This window comes from Buteo buteo, chromosome 17 (genome assembly GCF_964188355.1).
Source record: "Buteo buteo chromosome 17, bButBut1.hap1.1, whole genome shotgun sequence".
NCBI classification, from domain to species: Eukaryota; Metazoa; Chordata; class Aves; order Accipitriformes; family Accipitridae; genus Buteo; species Buteo buteo.
The window spans coordinates 30,420,729-30,447,292 of record NC_134187.1 but is presented as its reverse complement, the minus strand read 5'-3'; the positions used below and the strand labels follow the sequence as shown (position 1 = coordinate 30,447,292).

Sequence of the window (26,564 nt, the reverse complement as noted above, 5' to 3'; positions counted from 1 at the left end):
ATCACCACGGGCACCCCCGTGACGGCATCGCATGGGTCACACCCTAACGGCCACACCCCATGGAGGGCACCCACCCCCCCCCCCCAGGAGACACCCCAGTGCCCATACCCCACGGGGGACAGCCCAGCGGTGGTCCCACGGGGGACACCTCAGTAGGAAGCATCCTGTGAGAGCACCCCGTGGGGGGGGACACACCACCACCTCCCCCCCCCGCCCCAGGCAGCACCCCACCACGGACATAACGACAGGGACACCCCCACGATGACACCCCCCAACGGGGACACCCCCACCCCGTGGGTGGCATCCCACCAGGACCACCACCATGGGGACACCTCAAGGAGGGGGGGGACACACATCCCACTGACCGTCTCCCGTGGGGGACACCCCAGTAGGGCCACCAAGATGGGGAACACCCCACGAGGGACACCCATGGGGGAAGCCCACAGTAGGGGGGACACCACAGACCCCAAGGGTCCCCCCCGGGACCCCCAAAACCACACGAAGCCACCGCCGCCGTCTCCTCCCTCCTTTATTACCGCGGCGGGGGGGGACACACAGGGGGTCACAGCCCCGGGAAGGTGGGGAGGGGGTCTGCGCAGCGGTGGCACGGCGGTGGCGTGGCGGCGGTGGCAGCGGCTCTAATAAAAGCATCTTCCCGGGGGGGGGGGCGCCAGGGGGGGCCGGGGGCAGAAGCCCAGGCCGGGTCCCCCCCCACCCCCGTGCCAGGAGGCTCCTCGGTGGGCAAAAGGCACGAGATATGTAACAGTCTGGGGGGGCACAGGGGGGGGCTCAGCCTGACCCCCACCCGGCATGTCTTTGGTCAGTGGCGAGGCTGGGGGGCCGTTGGGGGGGGGTCAGCAGGAGCAGCCGGGGGGCCGGTCGTCCCCCCTCGCCCTTCCCACAGCCCCAGGCACGGTGGGGACTGGGGGGCCCGGGGGGGGGGCCCAGCGCTAGGGGCTGCTCCGCTCGTCCCGCAGCTCGTACCTGTGGGGGGAGACAGGTTGGGGGGCACAGGGGGGGGGATGACACAACCCCCCCGACCCAGAGAGATGCCCTGAGAGTCCCCAGAGACCTCCCACCCACCCCACCCCCTGCACAGCCCCCACTCACCAGTGGGTTCCCCCTTCGGACAGATCCACCTGTGCCAGGTCCAGATGGATCTGGGGGAGAACAAAGGCTCAGAAGGGCCCCCCCCGGACCCCCCCGGACCTCCCCAAGACCCCCCGTACCTTCCCCAGCACCTCCTTCTCCCGTGACACGAAGGACACGGTGGATTTGACGTGAGCTTCCAGCTTACGCCGCGAGGCTTCCTCGAGGGACACGTCCCACTCGAACCTGGGGAGACTGGGCTGTACTGGGCAGCACTGGGCAGCACCGGGCAGGCAAGCACTGCCCCCCCCCGCCCCCCCCCCCACCTCTCGTTGAAGTCGGGGTTGAGGGTCTTCTTCTGCACGCTGGTCTTCCTCTTGGTGCTGCGGCTGCGGTCGGGCAGCAGCACCAGGGACACGTAGGGGTCCGGCAGCTCCTTCGACACCGCCCTCAGCTTCCTGGGGCCGGGGGGGGGGGCACAGCTCAGCGGGGGGGGTCCAAGCCCTGAGACCCCCCCTCCCCGGCAGACCCCCCCACCAGGTAGCCTCACCTGCAGGCATGGACGATGGCCACCAGCTTGCGTTCTTCCCCGTAGTACCAGACCGTGAGCTGCAGCCGCCCCAGGGGACCCTCCGCTGGCTCAGGGTGGCTGCGGGGGGCAGAGGGTCAGTGCCCCCCCACCCGACCCCTGGTGGGGGGCTTGGCCCGGGGGGGCTCATGCCCGGACCCCCCCCCCCCACCCCAGCTTAAGGTTTATAGCCCGAGCGGATGCAGGGACAGGAGCTGGATGCAATCTGGGGAGGGGGCTGGATGCTCCCTGAGGGGGGGGGTCGCGCCCCCCCCCCCAGCCCTACCTGTCAGCCGGGAGCAGGCGCTGGCGCAGCCCCCCCGTCCCGCACTCCTCCCCCGCGGGCTGGGGGGCAGCGTCCCCCCCGGCCAGGGACACGCTACCGGCCCCCACCTCCACCTGCTGCGACACCAGGACCTGGGGGACAAGGGGTGAGGGGGGTGTGAGGGGGGGTGTGAGGGGCAGTCTGGCCCCCCCCCCCCTCACCGCCCCCCCCCAATCCCAGCACTCACCCCCAGCTGCGCCCGCAGCAGGATCTGGCTGCCGGGACCCCCCCCGGCCAGCGGGAACCAGCCGTCCAGCGCCAGCCCCTCGGAGGCCAGGAGCTGGGGCAGGGGCAGGCTGAGGGCACCCAGGGGCTGCCCCCCCTCCTCCTTCACCTGCGGGGCACAGGGGGCTCAGCACCCCGGGACGGGACCCCCGCCGCGGGGACGGGACCCCCGCCGCGGGGACGGGGCAGAGACCTGCAGCTCCAGCGACTCCACGTGGGGCCGCTTGATGAGGAAGGAGAAGCCTTCATCCCACACGGGCTCGGCCGACGGGGTGCAGGTCTGGGGATATGAGAGCGGGTGAGAGACCCCCCCCAGCCTCGTACCCCCTTACCCCCTCCCGACCCCCCCACCACCCCGTCTTACCTTGGTCTTGACGGAGACATCGCGCACGGCCAGGCTGGCGAAGGCGGCGGGTGGCTTGGAGCCCTTCCGGAGCTGGGGGACAGCGGGGTGGGGACAATGAAGATGATGAAGATGATGATGATGATGATGGGGGGGTGCCGGGGCAGCCACTCACCGGGAGGTCGGCGGCTCGGTCCACGAAGACGGAGAGGAGAGCGGCCGAGAGCTCCTCGCCCCGGGCGGGCTGCAGGAGGCTGTTGGTGTGCAGGACCTGGGGCGGGGGGGGGGGTTGAGGGTGGGCTGGGGGTCCCGCCATGGCGTGGGGGCACACGGGGACGGGGACAGGGACGGGGATGCTCGTCCTGGCGAGCCGGGGGCCGTTCGTTACCTGCTCGAGGAGGGCAGCGCTGGGGCTGGGGGCCAGGTTCTCCAGCCGTACGTGCAGCCGCCCCGACTTCACCTCCTCCAGTGGCAGCCACTGGTGGGACAGGGAGGGTGGGTGAGACCCCCCCACTCTGCTGCAGGCCCCCCCCCCCCCAACTGCAGCCCCCCCTTGGTCCCTCTCCTACCTCGTCCACGATGCGACTGCTCAGCACCCGCCTCAGCGGCACCTTGCACCTAGGAGGAGGGGGGCGGCAGATGGTGAGGGCTGGGGGGCCCACCCCACAGCCCCCCGGCCTCCCCCCCCCCGTGCCCCCCCCAGCGCCCACCGGCCCAGGAAGTCGTCCTTGTCGATGTCCTTGTCAAAGAGGTCGAACTCCACGTCCTGTCCCGGGACGTCGTCCACAATCGCCTGGGCAGGGAGAGGTGGCACCGGTGGGGACACCCCCGGACGCTTGGTTCCCCTCCCAGCCCCCGTGCCTCAGTTTCCCCTCCTGGGGGACGGACGGACACGGGAACAGGACCCCCTCCCCGACACACCACATCCATGCCCACAGCACCGATGCCCAGGGCGGGGGCAGACGGGGCGCGGGACCCCCCCCCCGGTACCTCGTAGACCTCGTTCCAGCGGGGGTTGAGGTCCTCCTTGACCACGCGGCTGCGGAAGACCCTCCCGGCCACCCGCACCTTGGCGTAGGGGTCGGAGCGGCCCCGCACCACCCCCTTGAAGAAGTTGTCTTTGGCGATCAGGTTCTCGGCCTCCAGGAGATGGATCCGCAGCACGTGCTGGGGACACCGGGACGCGACAGGCGCTGGGACGGGGGCTGCCGGGCACGTCCAACCCCAACTCCCCCCAAGCCCTGACCCCCCCTTCCTGCCATTGACCCCCCACCATCCTGGCCCCCCAGGACCCCCCCAAGCCCCTGAGCCCCATCCTGCCCCCAGGACTCCACCATCCTGCCCCCCAGCATCCCCCCCAGCCCCATCCTGCCCCCAGGACCCCCCAATCCCATCCCAAATCGCTCCCTTCCCAGCTCCCCACACCGTTCCCCTCTGCAGGTCCCCTTGCCCCTGGGCCCCATCCTGCCCCCCCCCCCCCCCCAAGCCCTCCAGCCTCCCCGGTGATGCCCCCCAGGTCCCCCCCCCATCCACTCCCCACCTCAGTGCCAAACTGGGGGTCAGGACTGGCATGGGTGGGCCGGTGGGTGCCGCTGGTGGTGGCGGGGGGGTCCGGCTGCCCTGAGGGGGTGGGTGGGGGGCCACTGTCCTCAGGGGCGTCGAGGAAGAGCACCTGCAGGACTGGAGGTCAGCGGGGGGGGGTGGGTGGGCAGGGGCAGCCCCCCCCCAGCCCCCCCAAACCCCCCTCACCCGCAGGACCAGCTTCATGTAGAGGCGGCTGCCGGGTCCCGAGTGCTGGAGCTGGAAGGGCTGGTCCAGCGTCAGCTCCGGGGAGTCGAGCAGGCGGGCGAGGGGCAGCGAGAGGGAGCCCAGGCTGCTCTGGCGGGGGTCGTCCTTCACCTGGGGGGGCACGGGGGGGTCATGGGGATCCGGCAGAAACAGGGCACGGGGGGATTTGGGGGGAATATGGGGGAGAAATGGGGGTTGGAGGATTTTGCGGGGGGAAACAGGGACAGGGATTTGGGTGGATACGGGCAAAAATGGGGCTGGGGATTTGGGGGGGGGATATGGGGGGACACAGAGTTGGGGTCTTGCCTGGATGTCCACGTCCTGGTTCACGGGGTCATGCAGGAAGAAGCGGAAAGCATCTTCCCAGACGGGAGCAGATGTGTTATAGACCACCTGGGGGGAGCAGGGTTAGACCCCCACCAGCCAGCCCAGCCCCTGCACCCCAACCCCGACTCTGCGGGGCCGCACCGGCAAGGCTGGGCCCCCCCGGCCCCCCCAGCCCACCTTGCTCTCCCGTGTGACATCCTGCACCGAGACCTGCACCATGGGGTTGGGCTCCTTGCCCGGTTTCTTCATCTGCGAAGAAAGGGGGGGGCGTCGGGGGGGCCCCACACATCTCTGACCCCACAGAGCAGGGAATTGGCAGCCCTGGCCCCCCTGGCCCCCCACTCACGGGCAAGTCCTCAGCCCGGTCCAGGTACACGACCAGAATGGCGGCTGATGGTGGATCGGGTTTGGCCACGATTGTCCGGTTCCTCTCCAAAACCTGGGGGATGTGCCCGGGGGGGGGGGGTGTCAGCCGGCCCACCCCGTGACCTCACCCCAGCTGGGCTGAGCCCCAACAAACTCATCTCTGGGCTGAGCCCCGCTCACCTGGTCCAGTTTGGAGGCGTCGGACATGAGGGAGAGCCACTCCAGGCGCAGGTGGAGCCGTCCCTGGCCCCCCTCCTGCAGCGGGAACCACTGCGGGGCAAAAGGGTCAGCACGGCCCCCCCGGCCCCCCCAGCACCCCCTGCTCCGGCACCCACCTTGTCCAGCACCCGGGCCTTCAGCACCTCCCCGAAATCCAGCTTCATCCTGGGGAGGGGAGAGGTAGGAGAGGCCATGAGTTGTGGGCTGGGGGGGCAGCAGCCAGCCCCCCCCACCCAGCCATCAGCCCGGCGGTCCGGCCCCCCCGCACCTGCCCAGCAGGTCGTCCTGGTCGGGGTCCTTGTCAAAGAGCTCCACTTCCATCTCCTGCCCTGGCACCTCATGCACGATGAACTGGGGGACAGGGTCAGCGGGGGGGGACGCAGGGGTTACCCCCCTCCCAAGCATAGCCAGGCTGGGGACCTCATGGGGGTCCCCCTGTCCAGCCCAGCTGTGTTGGGGGTGGTCCTGCCCCCACAGCCCACCTGGGGACACTGGGAGGGTCCCTGTGCCCCCCACAACTGCAGCCAGGTCAGGGGGGGACACGGGGGTCCCTGCAGCCCCCAACAACCCCAGCTGTCTGGGGGGTCCCCGGTGAAGGGGGGGGGTATCTCACCTCATAGACCTCGTCCCAGGTGGGGTTGAGGTTGTCGTCGATGACGCGGCTGGTGACGACCTGGGTGCCGACGCGCAGGACGGCGTAGGGGTCCGACTTGCCCTCCACCAGCCCCCCCATGAACCGGTCCTTCGATCGCAGGTCCCGGGCACCCCGGAGGTGCACCCGCACCACGCCCTGCGGAGTGGGGGGGTCAGCCAGGGATGGGGGGGCCCGGTGCAGGGTGCCCCCCACTTCCCCAGGTCCCCCCCCCACCCCGGAGATTCCTTACCCGGGGCAGGGGGCAGCGGAGCTGGGCGGCTTCGTGCAGGTCGGGCACCAGCGGGACCAGGAGGCGGTTGGGCAGGACGAGGTAGGAGGAGATGGCGTCCATGATCATCGTGTCCGACATGGAGCTGGGGGGGTGTGGGCACAGTCACGGGGGGGGCCATGGACAGCACGGTGGTCCCGGGGGGTCGGGAAGACCCCCACAGCCGGGCTGGGGCTCACCTGAGCCCTGGGATGTCCAGCAGGTTGGTCATCCCTGTCCAGTTGATGTCCAAGATCTGGGGGGGGAATGGGGTCAGAGGGGGGGCCTGGACCCCAGCCGCATCCTGCTTGGGGGAGGCCGGGGCTGCCGGTCCCTCGGAGGCGGGGGGGGCACTCACCGGGCGCCGGATGAAGAACATGGTGAGGGCCCCCACGATGGGCACGTCCCCGAGGAGGGGCTCCAGGATGATCCGCAGCATCCCATGGAGCTGGGGGGATGTGAGATGTGACCCCCCCCATGGCCACAGCCCCCCCACCAGCTCCCCATACCCCCAGCCCCACTGCCCTCCCCGCAGCCAGGCCAGAGACCCCCCCTCACCTGCATGCCTTTCACCCCCGCCTTGCAGAAGAACTTCTTCACCTCCACGTCGATCTGGACATCACCCACGTAGCTGCAGAGACATGACGGAGGGGTTGGGGGGGCTGTCTTTACCATGACACCCCCCCGGGCCCCCCCAGCAAGGGGAAGCTCCAGCAGCTGCTGTGCAGAGGGAGTCCCCAGCATGGGGGAGGGGGGGGGCGTGCAGGGGACTGAGACCCGATGCCTTCGCCACACGGATGGCTCCAGCCGCTCACCTGATGTTGAGGTCCAGCAGGATCTGCTTCTTGTGGGCGCCGGGGTGAGCCCTGACCCCCAGGACCCGGAGAGGCTGAGGGGGGGGACACAGCAGTGAGCCATGGGGGGGGGGGGGTGATTGGGGAGCTGGGGTGGGGACGACACACCCCCGGCCCCGAGGGGAGCCCTACCTTCTCGCCCATGTCCACCTTGGTGAAGGTGAAGGTCTGGAGGTGGGTGTTGGAGGCTCGGATGGACGGAGCGATGTTCTCCACCAGCAGCTTCTCCATGTACTGCCCGAAAAAGGGCCAGGCCTGCGCCAGGACCTGCCGGCAGCGGGACGGAGGGACGGACACAGGGGGATGGATGGACGGACGGAGGGACGGACAGATGGAGGGACGCAGGGACGGACAGACGGACACCTCACCTTGTTCAGCCATTCTGCCCTCTCCACATCCGGGAAGCTCACCTGTGGGCAGATGGGCCGGGGGGGGGGTCCATGAGGCCGGGGGGGGGGGAATGGAAGGGGGGGTGTGCGGGTTCCGGCCGGATGCGGGGCCGGGGGGAGGAAGCTCTGGCCACGGGTTTCGCTCCAGTGCAACGGCACGGCCCCACCCAGCACCGTGCCTCAGTTTCCCCAACCGGCCCGGTGGGATCCCCGCGGGGTGGGACAGTCGCGGCCGGCGGGGGGGGTTGTGTGGGTGGGTGGGTGTGACCACCCCCCCGCAGCTGTGACCAACATCTGGCGGCAGCTTCAGCCCCGCGGCCGAGCCCGGTCCCATCGTGGCCGTTCCCGGGGGTCCCGGTGGTGGGGGGTCCCGAGAAGGGGGGTCTCGACCCCCCCAGCACCACGGGGCGGGGGTTCTCGGCCCCCCCCCGCGCCCGGGCAGGAAACAGCCCCCCCCCCCGGGCACGGTGAGTCACGGCCCGGCCCCAGCGCTGCCGGAAGGCCCCGGGCAGTACCGGGGGGGGGGGACGGGGGACGAGCGGGGGGGTCACCCCATTGCGGGGGGTTCGAGCGGGGGGACCCCACTCGGGAGCCGCGCTGCAGCATCTTGGCGGTCACGGGGGGGACCTCAGTGGAGCGGGGGTGGTAGGGGAAGGGGGGGGGGAAATCCCGGCCCCGGGAGGGTCCCGCCCAGCGCGGGGTGGGGGAGGAGCCCGAGCCGGTCCCGCTGCCGCCGCCGGGAATAACGGCGCGGCGTCGGAGGACCCGCTTACCCATGCCGGTAGCTCCCCGCGGGCCGCGCCCAGCCCGGCGGCGGCGGCGCGTACGGCGGCCTCCTCGTCTCGTTGCAGGCGGGCGGCCAACCTCATCCCGCGTTCCCGGGCCCGCCGCCGCCGCCGCCAACCGGCGTAAAGCGCCAACGCCAACACCAACGCGCCCGCGCCCAGCCCTAGCAACCCCGCCGCGTAAGCGGGCAGAGCCCAGAGCAGCCGCCGGCCCAGCGCGCCCAGCGCCGCCAGCCCCGCGCCCCGCCGCTCCATCCCGATCCCGAACCCGAACCCGTTCCCGCTGCTCCGCTACCGCTACCGCCGCCGCACCGGGCGGGGCCTCGCCGGCCACGCCCCGTTCTGCCCCGCCCCACCCCGCAGCACTGCGCTCGGCGCAACCATTGGGCGGAGCTCAAGGGGGGGCGTGGCGGAGGGAGCTGGTGGGCGTGGCCGGGGGGGTGGTGTCTTCGGCGGGGCTCACGTGTCCCGCCGCCGTCCCGGGAGCGGCGTCTCCCTGTGTCCCCGTCCCATTCCCCCCGGCCCCCGTCCCGCCCTTCCCCGCCGACACCGGCCGCTCCCCGCCGCCCCCCACCCCCGGGAGAGTCACGGCGGAGCCGGGGCTGGGGCGGGAGAGCGATCGCCGTTGAGTTTCTGGGTTTTTTTTAATAGTTGAAAACGTTACAGGGCCCGGGGGAGCCGCAGCCCCGGTGCCCCCCCCCCTCCTCCCCCAGCACCGGGACACAGACCCAGCACCAGGGAGGCTGGGGCGGGGGGGGGGCCGTGTCCATACACGGGGCTCCCCAGGGGGAGCAGCCCCAACCCTCCCTGGGAGGTTTTACCGACACCCCCCCACCCCGGTGCAGCGTGTGCCGGGCCGAGGCGCAAAGCCCCCGGTTTGGGGAGGGGTTACCGCACCGCCAGGCGAGAGCCCCCACCATTGTCCACAGGCTGGGGAGGGTCTGCCCTTCCTCCTCCTCCTCCTCGGCTCAGTTTCACAGGGGGTTGGCGGTCCCACCGGCTGCCCCGTCCCCCTTCACCGGCGGCACGGTCCCCCGCAGCGGGGTGGGGTCAGTGGGGCATGGCCGTTATCCTCATGCTCTGGGAGGCGATGGGGTACGTCACCATGGGGGTGGTGGCGTGGCTCATGGTGATCCCGCCCAACGGCTGCGCCATCGAAACGGCCACCGGCGCCACCGAAACGGCCACCGGTGCCATGGAGACCGGGGGGGCCATGCCCTGCGCGATGGTCTGGGCCAAGGCGGCCGAAAGCGGGGTGATTTCGGGGTTCATGGGGGGAGCGGCGTTGGCGGGGGGAGCCGCCTGGGCTCCGGCAGGAGCTACCAAATCCTGTTGGGAGACGGGCCGGGGCTGGAGGGCCTGGCTGCTGAGCGTGGTGTGGGTCTGGGCGATGCTGTGGTTGTAGTTGGTGACGGTGCCCACGGTGGGGGCCAGAGTCTGCTCGGTGGCGGTGGCGGTGGAGCTCAGCGTCATCACCTTGGCCTGGTTGCGGAACTGGGCGTTCTGCTCCAGCAGCACCTCGTTGGTGGCCAGCAGGTTGTTCACCTGCTTCTTGAGATCCTCCACGCGCTTGCGCAGCATGATGTTCTCCTCCTCCAGCAGCCGGTACTCCACCGTCCGCGGGCTGGCGAAGCTGTACTCGTAGGTCTCGAAGTGCAAGCCGTCCACCCGTCGCCGCTTCAGCACAGGGTCGTGGTCGTCGTAACGGTCGGGATCATAGATGGCATCGTAGGGGTCGTAGCGGCGGACGGCGGGGACGATGCCCTGCTCGCGGGCCGCCATGCCCCGCGCCTCGTACTCGTAGTCCCGCTGCAGGTGCTGGAACTTGCACTTGGCGCCCCGTTGGCAGTCGCCCTTCAAGAAGTCCCTGCAGATGGGCACCTCCTCCTTGCTGTTGGGCAGGTCGGCGGGCGAGAGGCCCAGCCCGGCAGCCACCTTCTGCCGCAGGCGCGGGGGCAGCTCCCCCGTCTTCTTGTAGCAGTCCTCGTCCTCTTTGGTGCCGTGGATGAAACGGCAGTTGAGACGGACGCACTCCTTGTTCTGGAAATCGTGGCAGAAGATGAACTCGTTCTTGCGCACGCCCAGGTTGGTGACCTCGCTGATGTCGGGGTGCCGGAAGCGGCAGCGCTTGCCTCGTTTGCAGACGTTGCGCAGGAAATCGCGGCAGATGTCGTCGGCGTTGGCACCCACCTCATCCCCACTGTTGCCGTTGTTGTAGCTGTCGCGGTCCGGCATCTTCGCCGCCGCCGCCGCGGGGCTCCGGGCACTGCGGGAGGGAGGGGACGGTGGTGAGGGAGGGGACTGGGAGCGGCCGCCCGGCACGGGGGAGGCCGGGGCTTAGGTAAACACCCACCCCAAGGCAGCACCACCGGGCCGGGGCCAGCTCGGCCCGGGCAGCCCCGGGTGTCCCTACCCGGTGTCGGTGCCACCGCCGCCCCCCGAGCCGCGAAGGGAGCCGGTGGGGGGGCCCGGGCGACCCCTCATGGCAGCTCCCCCGGGCTGCCGGTACCGGCGGCGGCTGGCAAGGCCCGGGCGCCGCCGGTCCCCGGCCCGAGGGACCGAGACGTCCGCCCGGTGACAGCCCCGCCGGGGCGCGGTGGGAGGGCGGAGGGGGCACGGCCCCCCCCTCCCTCCCTCCCCCGCCGGGTCTCCATAGCAACGGCCCCGCAGGCCCGGGGCAGGCCCAGCGGCGGCTCGGCCCGGGGCGCGGCGGGGGCGGCCGCCGCGGGGGGGCCCCGGGACGGCGGAGCGGGGCCCCGTTCCCGGTAGCGGCGCGGCCTGTCCCGTCCCCGGCGCGACCCGTCCCGCACTCACCCGCTCGCGGCCTCCTCGCGGGTCCTCCAGCGCCAACAATGAGCGGCCCCTTCCGGCCGCCGCTCTGCGCCGGGCAGGAAGCGCTCTATGGTGCTTCCGGGGCGACCCGGAAGAAACCGCGCTTTTCCTCCCGGCGTACCTCGCCCCGCGTTCATCCGTCACCGTGACGTCACGCGTGTGCGCCGCCATCTCGGCTCTCCCGGCCGCGCCGGCATCCCCCATCCCTCCCTGCTACCGGCCCCGCGGGGCTGGATCCCACCCCAGCGCCGCCCGGTGACCCCGGTCCCACCCGCCCGCCCGCGTTACCGGAGGAACCCGCCGCCCCCCCGCCCCGGCCCCCGGCAGGAACCACACCGCGTCCCAACACCACCAGCTTTATTCGCGGCACAACGGCCGCCACAGAGCAAACAACCGGCCCGGCGCAGCGGGTTCCTTCCCCCTCCCCGGCTCGGGGCACCGGGCCCGTTCCTTCCTTCCTTCCCGCCCCGGGAGGGAGGGCGGTCGGCACCGGGACGTCCCCCCCGGTGTCGGCGGTGGCCCCGCGGCGGGGCCTACTTGGACCTCTGCCTCATCTTCCTCCTCTTCCGCTTCAGCCTACGGGAGAGAGCGGCGCTCAGGACCCGGGACCGGTCCCGCCCGGCGGGACAGGATGGCGGTGATGGGGTCCCGTTCCCCCCCCGCGGCGGGACCGGACCGGGGGACGGCGGCCCCGGGGGAGCCTCACGTACCTGCGCATGCGCTTCTTGCGCCACTGGGTGGGAGAAAAAAAAAAGAGGAGGGGGGGGTGCGTTATTGCCGGTACCGGGGTGCTGGGGCCACCCCCCTCACCCTCGTGTGTGTCTGTGTGTGCGCCCGCCGCGAGGCCCAGCCCCCAGCCCGGTGTTCCCCAACAGACACCCCCCCGCGACCGGGACCAGCCCCCCGCGATAGACAGTCGTCCCCAGAGACCCCGGCTCCGCTCCCTCCCCCCCCAAGGAGCCCCCCCCCTCCCGTCAAACCGAGCCCCCCGGCCCCGCTCCACGTCCCGGTGCAACGGACACCACCGCCCCGGGCTCTCCAGCCCACAGCGCTCCCCCCTCCGGCCGGGCCCGGCCGTTGCTGGAGACCCTCCCCCCGGGGGAAGGGGAGGGGGTAGAATAAGGCGCCATCGGCCGCCCCCCGCCGCTCACCTTGGCCCTCATGGCGGTGCGGAGGCGCCGCGCTCAGTCCCGGCGGGCGGGCGGCGGCGCGGGCGGCGGATGGCGACGGATGGAGGCGGCCGGCAGCGGCCCACAAGATGGCGGCAGCGGCGGCCAAGAGAGGCCCTTGGCGCCTACCGGGGCCTATTTATAGGGTACTGGGCAGGTCTCCGCCCACTTCCGCGCGGGGCACGACGGGAGTTGTAGTCCCCGCCCACCGAGGCACCACGGGAACTGTAGTCCGTCTGCCGGCGGCCATTTTGCGCAGCCCCGGGCCCGGTGGGGGCCGGGGGGGGGAGTCGCCGCACTCCCGTCCCCCCCGGGACGGGCTGCCCCCCCCAGCCCCAGAGAGCAGAGCCGTTCCTCGGCCCAAAGGGAGATGTCACCAGTCACGTTTATTCGGAGGGGAAAAAAAAAAATAATTCAGTTACAGAGGTCTTCTCATGAGTCAAAAGTCTTCAACAACTGGATTTTTGTTTCTTGTGTCAAGAGGTATGGTGTTGTTTTTTTCTCTTTAAAGTAAAAATATAAAATTAAATAAACCTCCAGCAAGTCTCAGCGGTTTATAAATCTGTATTGTTGACTATGATAAAGGTTAGGTCTGCCTTTCTTCCACAGAGGGCAGAATATTGCTTAAAAACGCTAAAATGTTCCTCCTGGGGAACAAGGTTTTTTTCCCCTCAAGGCCTCAGTTACGATGCTGGAGCTGCCCAGACCAGACCACCAGCAGTTCCAGCCCCCCTGCTCCAGCCAGCACTGGGCAAGGACCCCGCATCCATCCCACACCATCCCCAGCCCCTCGGCTCTGCGCTGGCCCCAGGGACCCACCGGAGTTGGAAGAGTTCAAGAACAGGAGCAGAGAGAGATGGAAAAATTCAGAAAAAAAAAATAGCGCATCATTTATTCTCTTTTATTGACTTTGGTAATATTTGCACGTGTGGAGTTTGGGGTGGAAAACCCAGATCTTGGCGAGGAAGCACGGTGCCTGCAGAGATGCCCAGGAGCATTTTTAAAGGCGAGTTTTACCCAAATCCAGCTACAGCAGGGGAATAACCAGAGCGCCGGTCAGCAGGTATCCGCAAAGAAAAAAACCTCACATTCAACTACATGTAATTCAATCGGCTTTTTTCTTTTTTTTTTCTTCTTTTTCTTTTTTTTTTTTTTTTTTTTTAAAAAGACTTACTAAAAAAGAGCGATACCCCTGGCCAGACTCTAGCCCAAGTCCAACAACTCCTGTAGCATTTCCCTCGCCTATCGCCAGAGGAGCACATGCAGACAGGAGATCCTTCTGAGAGCCACCAACGCATGTCAAAGAGTGGAACATCCTCACAGGCCATGGAAACCAGCCACAGGGAAGAATTAAACTCCTCGGGACACCAGGGAATTAAAAACCACTGCCGGGTGGCAGGCAGCTCGCTGGCCTCCTGCCACTCTGCAGAGCTGTCAGGTGGGGAACATCATCTGCTTCCGAGCAAGTTGGACAGTCAAATTTAAAAACGAGCTCGCCACAGCGGCATATTAAAAAATAGAGCGTTTATACGTAAATCAAGGCAGAGACAGAACAGAGTAGACTGAACAGTCTACAGTTTCACAGGGGAGATAAAATTTGTTATTTTTCCCAATTATAAATGTACAATCTAGAGGCTAAAAGAAAAGAGTGAAAATCCTCTGCCCCAGGGAAACAGAGAGGAATGCCTACGCGGCCTGGAGGAGCTGAGACGGCATGGCAAGGCAGATCACCTTACACCGTCCACGTGTACCATATCACTAAACACAGGGCACTTTTTCTCAGGCGTAATCAGCTGTTTGGTTTGGGATTTTTTTCCTCCAAGAAAATCTGTAACGGGAGAAATTAAAAAGAAGAGAGGAAGAAGAAGAAAGCAGGCAGCTCTCTACACTGCCTCTCTCACTGGGATTGGCTTAGTTGTTCACCTCTTCAACAAGTATGGGTAGTATAAAAGGTTAGAAAGAGTGGATATAGACTAGCTTTTACTCCTGATTTTATTTTTCTGCTTTCTTTTTTTAAGTAGTCTGAAGTGGCTGAGAGAATCCTCCCTCATTGGCAAAGTCAATAGGAGCTGGTTGTAGTCAGTGGGAAGTCCAGACTGTTTGTTTTGGTCGTAAGAGACAAACAGTGCTAGATTATTTTGCTTCTGTTTTTTGGGGGAAAAGGGGCGAGTGTGTGTGAATTGGGTGCTACATGGAGGGAGCGGGAGCTGCTCAGTCGCCAGCCTCATTCTCTTCTGCTGTCTCTCCCGTGGTGGCATTCTCTGCGTTCTTGGAGGCCTGTGGAAACAAACCCACAGCGGCGGTCAGAACAGGGGCTCGCTCAGGGACTGTGCACAGCCACAGCACTGGCAGCAGGTACAAGGCAGCCCACCCGAGGCGCCTAGAAGCCCCTTCCCACAAGGCTGCCGCTTCCCATGCCAGGGGAACACCAGAGTATACTTTAAGGTGGCTGAGAGGCAAGCCCAAAACGTGACGACCACGCAGGACCTGGGTAACATTTGGGCGCTGCCAATTGCAAGAGATAACGTGCCACGAATCCTCACAAAACGTGGCCAAATTACCTTCTTTTTCTTCTTTTTCTGGGTCTTCCGGCTTGCAGAACTTTGTAGAAGGGCCTGCAGAGAGGAAGGAAACATAAGCAGCTAGAAAGCAGACTCCTTTTTTTGACAGAAGATAAAGGGAAACGCCTTTAAAGCAGAACAAGCACCGCCGGCCACTGAAGGAATGGTGGTTAAGTCCCAAGGGGTGCAGTGATAGATGGGGAATGCCACAGCCTCACACCCCACCGAGGTATGAGGCCTTGGAGCCGGCTGTTGAGACTTCTCAGCCATTCCTAGGAAAGGGCTGGGTGTCCTTATCAAGCCACTAGAGCTGGCGCTTGATGCAGGAGATAAGGGTCCAACCTGGTCTTAAGCACGCCTTTTCCTTTCTAAGCTCATGCCTCAGCCCCTCCCCTGTTGTCTGCCAGATTTTACTTCCCACCTTCACCCTGAGGGATGCAAAGACGGGGTGACCCACGCAATGTGCTACATCACATCTATTTATTATTATTTTTAACCAACCTTCAGTTCTCCATCTTGCACCTCAAACTCTGACTTGTAGAGTTCTGGTTCAAAGGGGCCGCTGGTTATCCTCATAGGACCGTTGGGCATTAAAAGCACTGTGAATTTGAACTGTGCAACAAACTCTCCTGCAAGACAGAAACGGGCATTACTACACCACAGCCCCCATGTAGCCAATCCACCAGCTATCTGGGCAGACGTTTCCAAGTAGACATTTCGATTCCTATGCCATTTCCACACTGTCACAGCCCTAAACCATGTCGCAGGAACTTCTTAAACCTACCCCGGCCAGGGCAAAACGATTCCTTCAGCACCACCCTGCCAAGCCTGCTCTGTAAGCAAACCAGAGAGCCTCAGCCATCAATCTCTCCTCCTGCCCAGGAAATTACTCCACAAAAAATTTCATCTCATCACTGGAACGATTCCAAAACAAGATCCAGAAGCCAACGGGTAGCGAGTTTCCTGGAGGATAAATCCCAGGGCCCTTGAAGGGCATCTCTGGTATTTATACAGCGACAGAATCAGCACCGGTCTCACCAGACTCCGGAAGCAACCAACACTTGTCTGCTGAGTGCCCATCCACACCCGGCTCTCAGTCCTCCCACCACCAGCTCTCACCTTCCTTTTCGTAGAGGACATTGAAAGGCTGGAGCAGCTCGTGTTTGGCGCATTCCACCACCCCCATCCTGGCCTTCTTCTCATCCTCAAACGCCCTGCGGATGAGACAGAGCCACACCTGAGCTCAGGCCCTTTCCTAGAAGCCAGACTACACCCCATAGGTTTCAGAATTGCCACCAGGGTCAGGCTGGAGACTTTATTCACTTGCATCCCCCTTGCCCGGGCAGTGTTGTGGTGCAGTGACAAAGCAGACTGCCAGAGCAGGCAACTGCCAGGTGAGCTGTTACCTCCAGAGAGTGGGAAAGGCATGTGGATTTAAGGATGAAAAGAGCCTGTTAAGTGAACGTTGTTTCCTTAGTTTGAGAGTACATCACTTACAAAAATTGACTGGAACTGCCTCACCTCTGCATGCTGCATCCTGACACTGCTTTCACCCCTCTCTGTTTTATTTTAAACACAACTCCCAGCTCCCCACCTGCCACACGAGGCACAGGAGATTCTCAAATCCTCAGGCTCTGTCTGGGATTCCTGCTTAAGCCTGTAACATCCTTCCTACACCCACTCCTAGGCTCAAATACAGCAAAGCCCAACGTAAAGCAGCAAAGGCTGCCTCCTTCTCTGCGACACGATGGTGAGAGCAAGTCAGTCTTGCTGTCAGCATGGTCTGTAAGCTCATGCAGAGCATCCAGCTCTGAACACATGGGGAGGCCACGAGTAAGAGCAAATACCTGAGAGTAAATGGCATAGTATCAAAGCGCCTCTCCACCTCACTGAAAAAGGCACGGGAGGTTTTCATCTTCAAGCCATACTGTTTGGAGGGGTCCCTTTTGTAAATTGTAGTTCTCTGTCCAGCATCCTTTGCCTGAAAATGCAAATAGCGCTGAGAGACCAGGAAAGCAGCGCAGCACCTCCTCAGCCAGATTAGCCAACTGCTTGCGCACGCTGGGATGGCTGTATCAGACAAGCACCATCCATACTCTGACACTGTAAAGGTGCGCCTCAACTTTTGGATGGAAAAAGCTCCACCCAAAAAAACGCAACAATACCCAGGCAACAAGTACTCCCCGGCTGGAACTGGCACCCACAAGGATGTGGCTGTTAGCATCACTTGCTGCTGATGACTATCATGAAACACAGATGCTTTGACCACACACACAGAGGAACATCAGGCCAAGAAGCACCAGACTCACCTTTCCCTCTCCACTGCTGACAAGAACATCAACAGCGTAAACTTCATGGACCTCAAATTCTGCTTTTTCATGGTCCTTCCTGGATGAAAAAAAGTTTGGTGAGTCAAAGAATAGTAAATAGAGAAGACAAAACCTCCTACACAGCCACAGTACCTCAAACAAGCCCACACTGGGCTTAGCCCGAGAAGGTCTACAAGCACAAAGTAGTGCTACAGTGACCAGGTCCCTAACCAGAAGAGCAAAAGCTGGCACAGAAGATGCAGAAATTGAAGATGCCAGGCAGCAGACCTGATCAGTGACAGGCTGGCAGAGAAAAACAATGACAAGCCAGTGCTCCTCCTGCTCATGACAAGTAGCTCCATCGCCAGTAAAGGGTGGGAGGTCTCTCAGACATTCAGCACCAGCTCTTTGAACTTGTGTTCACATCCTAGGCAGGCCAAGAGCCCCACCATGCCTGGTACATCACCACACCTGAAAACTTAACAGTCCAAGTGCTGGATTTAAAGCCACTGAGCTCTAAATATTCAGTGTGAGACCCAACCCCGAGGGATCCCTGAGGGAAAGAAGCTGCTGGAAGAGAACGGAATGACATATCCAGCTCATTTGTTCAAAACCATCCCGAGATGCTATTGACAGTGATCCCCATCCAGTGGGCTCCTGGCAGCTTCTGCGAGACAAACGATAGGTCTTGGCACAGCTCCTGGTGAATTAGCATCCACCGCTACAACTAGCAACAGTTGGTTATTTTGCTGGCAGACTCCTTCGAGAAACTGGACAGAAACCAAGAATACTCGCAGGTGCCAGCAAGGAGCCTCACGTCAGAGACTTCGAGCCTTTCTTTCTTTCTTAGAACAACCCCCAAACACAGAGCCACGCTTCACGTTCACACAGAATGGACAAGAAGATACGGGGCTAACAAGCTACAAATCTGCCCTACTGGGTCAAACTTCAAGAAAGAGGCCACACGGGGAGCAGTCTGCAACCCAGTTAAATTAAACATACCTGCTACATCCCCGCCTTGATACCACAGTGGGAAACAGGGTCACCATTCTGGACCTAGTCACACCCCTCCCAAATGCTGCTGGAAGCAGCAACCCCAGAGGTGATGCTCACTTTTGCTGGTCTGTAGGGTTCTGGATGATTGTTTTCTCTCCATCGATCACATGCTGTTTCAGCTGATGCGACAGCATCCCTGCCGCGATAAGAGAATCCATTAACACCTCTGAGCTGCAAACCAGCTACACAGTGACTTGCATTATTAACACTCCAGGGCCCAGGACTGCAGCCCTCAGCTAGAACGAGGAGGAAAGCAAACCATCATTGGAGTTAGCACTTCCTCAGCTTCCCTCAGTTGTGAACCGTCAAGTGCATTAGCACAGACACGGAGCTCCCCAAAGCACAGGGACTTCAGCAACGCTTCCTCGCCAGCGAGGAGCTGCAAGCTCCCGCGAGAAGCGCAGCCAGCCACCGAGCCCTTTCAAGTACTGCCACTTCTCCATAAGGCACGTGCACTACACCAGTGGGCTGGAACGGACTGAAGGTGAACTCATAGGCACGTGCAACGCACCCTCGGGTGTTTTTAAAGATGCCAAATGTCAAGTTAATAGAAACCTTCAGTCCTTTCCCCAGTACCTCAGCTGTACAGCACTTAAAGGGTATTTTGAGGGGTTTGCTTCACTTTTCCTTTCTGTCCTACAGTTCACCTTCAAATCGAAGCCTAGGAAGAGGCACTCGCAGCCGTTCCTGTTCTGCTCCCCAAGCCACCAGCCAGCTGGGACAGTCGCACGTCTCCGTTCAGGAAGGACGGCTGCCGCTGGCAGAAAGGGAAAGCACAACCCCAGCCGCCAACAGCTCCGTTTGTTTTCATCAACTGGGGCCTTATGCTGCTGCCAGTGCCTAGATAATTACGGCACTTGACTGTTTCCAAAACAGTGGCTGCTTAAACTCCCTTGACAGTGTGAGCTGCCGCCTCCTCACTGCAGCTGATGCCATGTTTTTTCACAGAGAAAGGAGCAAAGCACTGAGGAGACCCACAAAGCCATCCCACACAAGGAACAGGGAACTGATGTTCCAAGACTGGGCTAAGGCGAGTGAAGAGAACGAGCCAGCTTTACAGTATTTCAGGGAATTTAACTAATAGCGGACCAATGTAATTGTGGCTGGAAGAACCATTTGACAGTGATGTAACCAACTAGGAGAAAAGCATCTGCATGTGCCAAATGTCAGGCTAAGCTCTCTCGCCACCTTTCAGACAAAAAGCCAGTGGTCTCATTTCTACCAGAAGCTATCCCAGCGCCTTCCCACTCGCCCGTTATCAACACTGCTAAGAGAACGTGAATGAGTTTGGAGTTGGAAGGAAATTACATACCCTGCATATCTATGGGCTTCTTTTCCAGTGGCTCTTGCATTACAAACAAGCTCTGTTATGGATTTGCTAAAGGGGTTTTAACTACGAGTGGTCAAGTATGAAAGCAAAGGGCCATGCGATTTGCCCAAGGTCAGCAGGAAGTCCACGAGCCAGGACACTACCTACCAGCTGTGGAAGTCCATCTCTATTGTTCCTAGACTAATGCATCTTTAAAAATCAAAAAAAACAGAGGAAGGAAGAAGAATCTAGAGTTTTGAAGGGATTTTTTTTAGCAAAGGCTGCTGCATTTTAAGACGGCATGTCTAGGACTCCTAGTCATTAAATGTTTCCCAGATTTTGAATAGGGCAGCTCAGGATTTAGTGTGCAGCTAAAACATCACTACCTCTGATCAGCTGCTCCCCCATCCTTACCTTCAATTGGCGTGCAGTGAAACGAGTGGGCTATTTTGTTCCATGCATCTGTCACTTGTGTGTTCTGGATGAAGGACACATGAAATCACGTTAAGGATATAAAATTCAAGCCACAAGCATGACTTTTTTTTTAACTCAACAGTGTTCTGTGATAAAACAGGCAGGCTTTCTAACTGACTGGTGCTTTAACACCTCCAAAAAAAAAAAAAAAAAAAAAAAAAAAGGAGAAACAGTGTCAGGCTTCCATTTTTAATCCTGTATGAACAAAAACGACACGTAACACGAGGCCAGCTCAGCCTCCTGCACTGCACCCAGTGCCTTCTCACAAGCCATCCCTCTTTAGGGGATTACACTAGCAACTAAGAGCGACACAAGTACGTCTGGAATAGTAACACAGCGACAAAGGAGATCGCCCACGACTGCTGAGGCGCCTGAGCACAAGGCAAGGGAGAGGTGCAAGTGGGAGATTTACGGGAGCACTGTTCAGCAGAGTTGCTGTGCAAGCCCAGCTGTCTTCAGCGAGAAAAGGACCCGCGAGTGGGAGCACTGAGGCTTCTCTGCAAAGCCACCATTGCACAAGGAAGAGCTCAGGTCCCACAGGGAAGCCAGAGCTGCTGACAGAAGAGTCACTGCCACCTGCCCCAGCAGGCCAGTGCTCACCCCAGCAGCGGCTCAGCTGTCTGCAGACAGCTGCTTCCAGATTCCCCACATCGCTGGGCAATTCTTCCCAGGCAAGGTCACACGCTTTTATTTCTATGCACAAAGCGTGGCACAGGCTGCGTCTGTGCTTGAGCTCCTCGCCCCGTGCCCAGACATACTTTCCCCCATATTAGTCACTCACCTGGTTTCCAGGCTTTACCAAGCGCAGAGCAGCTTCAGCACACAGATGAGCCGCCTTGATGACATCAGCTTTACGGCCTGACACAGGGTTTTCCTGGAAGAACAGAAAAATAAAGGCTTTTTAACGTATGTTCCCTTCCCTCTTATTAGCAAGAATACTGTTCTGAGTATGTAGAGATGGAGACTGTCCATCTAACTGGACACACTCCCCGCCGAGTGAACGGGGAAATCTAGCTCAGAGGTAGAAGGCCTTCTGGCTCTAGAGCTCAATCATTAGCCTCTCCTCCATTAAAAGAGCAGATCAGTATCATCCACAACCAAATTGGCTCTCTCACAAGTTTCAACAGAGACACCCTAGTACAAGCATATCACTGTCAAAGACTGAAAACAGAACACGACCCTCCTGTAGCCAGAAATGTGGACTGGAAAGATTTCAATACACTTCAAAAGATTTTTTTTCTTTTTTGGCTTCTCCCCATCAAGTCGTTCAGACACAGCCACCGGAGAAACACCATTCCCAAGACCCACACCACCATCCTCCTCCCAAGACTACAGCTAAAAATTTGTTCCAAGCTTACGTGACAACTTTACACACACAACAGTAATCCCCTCTGCATGAGCATGGCTTAGTGTCACTTCGAAAATGCCCGACCAAACCACGCGTGCCACAGTGGCGTCCTCACCAACACATGCCAGGGCTGTATGCTGCAGTCAGCCCCAGGTGAGAAAAGTCCATGCTGGTGCATTCAGGCAGAAGTGGGCAGCAGGGACTAGTTTTGGGGTCTGAAGAACAAGTCGCCCCTGAGCTTAGTTTGCATAGGTGAAGGCAGAGACTCGCAGCAGCGCAGTGCTCAGCTCCCTGTGCCTTGGCCAGTAGAGGGGGCAGCAAAACCAGTCTGCCCAGTCCGCCCCACAGCCGCAGACACTCTACATGCAAATAACTCACTGCAGTGCCACTCATGCATGGTTTGTCTCAAATTATTTGTAACCTTGCAAAATTGTATGTGTTGAAACAGCGTGGCAGCCCTCGTTTTCCAGAGGACTGAATAATTTTTAGGAAAGGGACGGTTTTCACCCTGTCACTGCTGTGACACCAGACCTGTGGTGCCTTTGTGAAATGAAGCAGACACCTCTCCGAGGCTCCACGCTCCTGCCGCCTTTGGAACCAGAGGCACCTGAACATCAGCTTTTTAATATCTCCTTTAGACTGCATGTAAAGTAGCAGTGGCAAGAGGCACCACTCCATTAAAAACCTACCTTTGAGGCATCTATGACAAAACTGTGTGCTACGTTTGCTATGAAGCCATCAACATGGACTCCCAAGTCACTGCAACACAAAGAGAGAATTAATTACAGGTGGGGCGTCACAGCCCACAAAACTTGTGTGACTTCTAGAAGTATCAGAAGACTCAAGTATGTTTCAAGCGCTTCACTTGACTAGCTATTAGATTCCTTAATTAGCCATGCTGAGGAAGATTTGACACACCAAGCAGGACTAGAAAGCAAAGCCCAGGTGCCAACAGTAAATTCACAAGAAGTATAACCAAGATACTTACATTTTGACCAAGTCTCCATCTTTGAGGATGTAGTCTTGGTCACTCTTCAGGGGGGAGAAGTGACAGACACAGTTATTTACTGATATACTCGTTGGGAAGGCAATACCTATAAAGGGGAAAAAAAACCAACAAACATTCCATGAAACCATGCAGCCTCACACCCGGCACAGGCAGCAGCCCCGCCAATGTGGATCATCACTCCAGATTTCGATTTTTGAAGTACTGTAAAATGCCCCGCTACACAAGTCTCTAGCCAAAAAGCCACAAGGAATGCAGCGTGTGGTCTGTTCCCACACCGGCTCTCCTTTTGCCCTGGCAACCATCAAAGAAATAGATCCAAGGTGGTGAGCCACCTGCAAAAGGGACCTCAAGTCTCCAGAACAGAAATCAGGGAGCTCTGGGTGACACACTGGAGTGTCACACAATTTCCACAGCAACTACAGACCAGCAATAACCGTACTGCAGGACTTCCTGAAGGGAGGACATTGAAACAGGAGTTGCTCAGGACAACAGTGTGGATGATTGGGTGAATCGAAAGGGGAAGTTGAGGCTCATCAGTGATGCTTACCAGCAAGGCAGGTAGGAGGATTTGGGTTAAAATTGGCTTTCTGGGAACAGCAAACTATTTCTTAGGCTAATTAGAACCGAGTAGCACTTTCTGTGCTCTTGTCCATTCACACTAGCCACCCAACGGGACCAAGAAACAAGACAACACTGAAAATATCTTTGGAGCAGGCGTCACCTTTTTTCATTTCTTTTTCCTTCTTGAAAATCTTGCCAGTCTCTTCCATAATCATGGCATCTCCCTTCTCACACAGGCAGAGAACCGATGCTCCGGAGTTCGCCGCTTCGACCACCGCACGCAGGACCCCTTAATTCAAACACAGACACAAAGCTGTTGAAGCATGTTAGCGATAAACAGCCTTAAATCTTAACACCAACGCTCACCACACAGCACTGTGCCAGAAAGATCTGTTTGTTTCTTAAGAGAGAACAAGACTCTGGACTCAGCTCTTCACCAAAAGGACCGTGGACAGGCAGAAATTCCACTTTAATTTTTATTTTATTTTCGAGAGCTTTTTCACAGAGAGCACAAGCAAACGAACGTACGAGGAGGTTTGCACAGGTGAAGCACTGCAGCTTCAGACACCTGCCTGTGCTGACCGAGGTCTGTCAAACAAAGCAGCCAAGCAGGAACACCGCTCTCCCACATTCTTTCTGGAGAAGTCAGAGCTACAGAAACAGGTTTGGAAATTACCTGGGACGCGCAGCACATCAAAGGAGCAGGGACCGCTGCTGCAGACGTGTGAGACCAGAGGTACGGAGCAGCTGAAAGGCTTTGTCAGGCACAAGAGCTGGCAGCGGCGCAGGAGAGCCAGTTACATTAGTCCCTTGCTCGGCAGAAACGTGTTTTAAAGGTAACCCACGTGCTCTGGCCTGGCAGTGCCAGCAGCTGCCAGTACACTGCCTGACACAAGGAACTCCACAGGCCATGCTCCACACTGCAGGTTAGAGGAAGTTTTGCTGCCTGCACCCACTTTTGGGCATATTTTAGCACCCGCAAGCCCCAGCAGCATTTTGGTTCTGCCATAGATAACAGTGTGCCTCGTGCTTTATAGGATAAGGGGGAAAAGGAGTATAAAAGCGGCAGCTTTGGTTGAAACAGTGGAGAGTAACATTCACAAACACATCTCGATGGCGAAACAGGGGCCCAGGGGCTGCTGGAGGAGCCACATCTTGATGGTCTCCCCACCAGTCCAGGGGCTGAGGTGCTCCAGCTGTCACCAGCAGACCCTCTGAGCTGCTATTTCCCCTTCTTCCTCCTCTCTCCAGCTGGGATGCTTTACAGGGAGTCATAAAGCTTACCCTGAAACGTTTTCGGATCCTGAGGTAAAAGGTATCCTCACAGTTTCTCCTCATTCTGTGAGCACATTGTTTTTACAAGAGGCTGTTTTGTGAAGTGCCTCTATCTGGGGGGAGTTTCTGCACATGTTCTAGGTATGACAGCAATAAATATTTCAGAAGTACTGAGGGGGATGTTTACAAGCAGGCTGTTTTTTGTAATTTCTTTGCCACTGAGTGAAAACCTGAAGCCTTTCACCTGTATAACAATTAAATTTCAAATCTCTTCAGTCACCTTTCCATGCGCCACAAATAATAACAAATTCGTAATATTTTTAAGTACAGATAAAAGCCTGATAAAGAGACATTCAGTGGATGGCAGGACACAGAGAGGCGAGAACAGGAAACGTTAAAACAAACACAGTGCAAAGATAAATGGAGAGCCGCGTTCATCAGAGCATTCAAACAAAACCAAGAAGCAGACAGTGTGATAGCACTGACCAAGGAACACCTACTAATTGTACTCTGGCCTTCCACAGCGCTTCGTTTAGGGAATTAAAAGCACTTTATATCATTAAAAGGCACCTCGCTCTGACAAGAACCCAAAGCATTTTGAACTTTTTGCCACAGTTCTGTGTTTGCTCTTCCCAAACGTGCTCACACTGCCCATAAGGGAGAAGACACACTGTGATGGAGCTGCCTCTCCCCCGTGGGAAGGGAGGCAGCCCCTCCATGCAGCCAAACTCAGAGGGCATGCCATTAAATCCGGTTTGCCCAGCAGACAGAGAAGCCAAAGCGGTGACCTCCCTTCCCAAAGGGGAACCCGCATCATCATGGCTTTCAGCCCCATGTCTCTCTCCTGAGCTGCATCCCAAGTTACCGTCAGGAGCAATGACTTAAAAAGAAGCGTCAAAGTCAGCAACAATTAGTGTGGGACATGCACTATGGAGGCTGTTCATAATGCTGGGAAGACCTCATAGAACCGGTCCAGTTAGCTCTTTAAACAGCTGTCACCCCTCTCGAGGGGCACCTAACCACCATTAATGATACAGCAAAAATAAGCGTTTAAAGAAAATAACATCAAAAAGCAAATAACACGGGGTGGGGAAGGCAAAGTTTTAGGGGTGACCAACGCATCTCCCGAGCCCGTGCCGGGCAGCAGCCCCGGCCCGGGGCAGCCTCCCCCCTGGCAGACCGGGTCTCTCCGCCGAAGAAACCCGCTGCCAGGGCCGAGCCCGGCGCTCCCCTCCTCCCGGGGGCTCGCCCCCGCCACCCACCCACCCACCCACCGGGGGGCTCTGTCCCCCAGGGGTGCGGCTGCCCTGTCCGGCATGGAAGGGGGGGGGGGTGTGCGTGTGTGTTAAAGCCCCGAACAAAAGAGTGGAGCGGGGCAGCCCCGAGGCAGGATGTGGCCAGCGTCGGCGCCGGGCCGGCCCCGCCTGGCCGTGCCCCGCTCCCGGCTCCCCCCGCGGGAGGGAGGACGGAGGAGGGGGGGGGGGGGCGGCAGGCCCTGCCTTCCCCCCCCCTCAGCGCCGCCGGTGCACGTGGGGCGCGGAGGCCACGTGCCGGCAGCCGCCGTGCGGGGCCGGGGCCTGGGGGAACCGGGGAGCCCCCGCCGCCCGGGGGTAACGTACGGCCGCCCCCCCCCCTCCGCCATGAAAACGGCTGTTGAGGTGGTGGGGGGGGGGGGGGAACGACGGACCACAGGCCTCGCCGCTCGCCCCAGGCCCACCACCACCACCCGCCACTTACCCCCCCACACACACCCCCTCTCCCCCAGTCACCCCCCGACCCCCGCACAGGCCCGGCGCCCCCTCCCCGCCGCTACGCCCCCCCCTCCCACCCTACCTCCCCCCGCCCGGCCGCGGCCCGCACTCACGGTTAGCGATGTCCCCCCCCATCTTGTACTTGGTCACCACCAGGTCCTCAGCGATGGTGAGCTCGGCCGCCTCCTCCTCGCCCGACATGGTCGGAGCCGCCTACGCCCGGCCGCCGCCGCCGCCCCCCGCCGCCGCTGCCGCCGCGGCGCTGAGGAGACCCCGGGGAGCGCGAGCGAGAGAGCGCGAGCAGGGCAGGAGCGCGGGCTCCGCGCGGGGCACGCTGGGAAGGCGAGTCCCCGCCCCCCACACACATACCTTGGACTACAACTCCCGGCAGACCCCGCGGCGCAACGCGCGAGGCCCGGCCCGGTGACCACCGTGGACTACAGCTCCCGGCGGGCTCTGCGACTCTCGCGAGATTCAGCGCGCCGGGGGCGGGAATGCGAGGCCGGAAGCGGCTGTGCGGGGGGATGCTGGGAAATGTAGTCTGAGGGAAAGAGTCCCCTCGCGGGGGGGGGTGGCGGGGAACGGGCTCCGCGGCGGCACCGGGGGCCGGGGGGGGGGCTGCCACCGTTTGGGGGGGGCTGTCGGTGCCCCCAGCCCATGGCCCTGCCCCCACTCGCTGCCCCCAGCCCCATCACAGCCCCCCCCCAGCCCCCGGTCTCAGGTGCGCCCC

At 61.1% G+C, this 26,564-nt stretch overlaps 3 protein-coding genes across 4 annotated transcripts; all 3 read right to left on the bottom strand.

Annotated features, from left to right (window-relative positions):
• Positions 1-517: 517 nt before the first annotated feature.
• On the bottom strand, positions 518-8,500 carry ESYT1 (extended synaptotagmin 1). Its single transcript, XM_075049602.1, has 31 exons — positions 8,169-8,500; positions 7,375-7,416; positions 7,139-7,273; positions 6,968-7,041; positions 6,711-6,783; positions 6,511-6,600; positions 6,353-6,408; positions 6,135-6,258; positions 5,864-6,040; positions 5,519-5,601; positions 5,367-5,415; positions 5,212-5,301; positions 5,012-5,104; positions 4,843-4,914; positions 4,645-4,731; positions 4,300-4,449; positions 4,091-4,222; positions 3,541-3,717; positions 3,261-3,343; positions 3,120-3,168; positions 2,939-3,028; positions 2,726-2,821; positions 2,572-2,643; positions 2,401-2,487; positions 2,170-2,316; positions 1,944-2,074; positions 1,640-1,738; positions 1,416-1,547; positions 1,230-1,335; positions 1,111-1,160; positions 518-984 (listed from the first exon to the last, which is right to left on the bottom strand). The coding sequence occupies exons 1-31, from the start codon at positions 8,433-8,435 to the stop codon at positions 951-953; spliced, it is 3,147 nt and encodes a 1,048-aa protein (XP_074905703.1). The 5' UTR covers positions 8,436-8,500; the 3' UTR covers positions 518-950.
• A 305-nt stretch (positions 8,501-8,805) lies between these two features.
• On the bottom strand, positions 8,806-11,266 carry ZC3H10 (zinc finger CCCH-type containing 10). Of its 2 annotated transcripts, none has more exons than XM_075049633.1 (2): positions 10,995-11,266; positions 8,806-10,446 (listed from the first exon to the last, which is right to left on the bottom strand). In XM_075049633.1, the coding sequence occupies exons 1-2, from the start codon at positions 11,147-11,149 to the stop codon at positions 9,231-9,233; spliced, it is 1,371 nt and encodes a 456-aa protein (XP_074905734.1). In that variant the 5' UTR covers positions 11,150-11,266; the 3' UTR covers positions 8,806-9,230. The 2 variants fall into 2 exon arrangements, with proteins under 2 accessions (XP_074905734.1, XP_074905735.1); XM_075049634.1 differs by lacking the exon at positions 10,995-11,266 and adding an exon at positions 10,594-10,768.
• Positions 11,267-11,352: 86 nt separating this feature from the next.
• Positions 11,353-26,166, bottom strand: PA2G4 (proliferation-associated 2G4). Its single transcript, XM_075049638.1, has 15 exons — positions 25,948-26,166; positions 22,969-23,097; positions 22,227-22,332; positions 21,928-21,997; positions 20,672-20,764; positions 19,831-19,894; positions 18,165-18,243; positions 17,052-17,130; positions 16,590-16,723; positions 15,862-15,956; positions 15,244-15,371; positions 14,743-14,796; positions 12,164-14,458; positions 11,723-11,745; positions 11,353-11,588 (listed from the first exon to the last, which is right to left on the bottom strand). Exons 1-13 carry the CDS (start codon positions 26,033-26,035, stop codon positions 14,393-14,395), a joined length of 1,185 nt encoding a protein of 394 aa, XP_074905739.1. The 5' UTR covers positions 26,036-26,166; the 3' UTR covers positions 11,353-11,588; positions 11,723-11,745; positions 12,164-14,392.
• Positions 26,167-26,564: the final 398 nt, after the last annotated feature.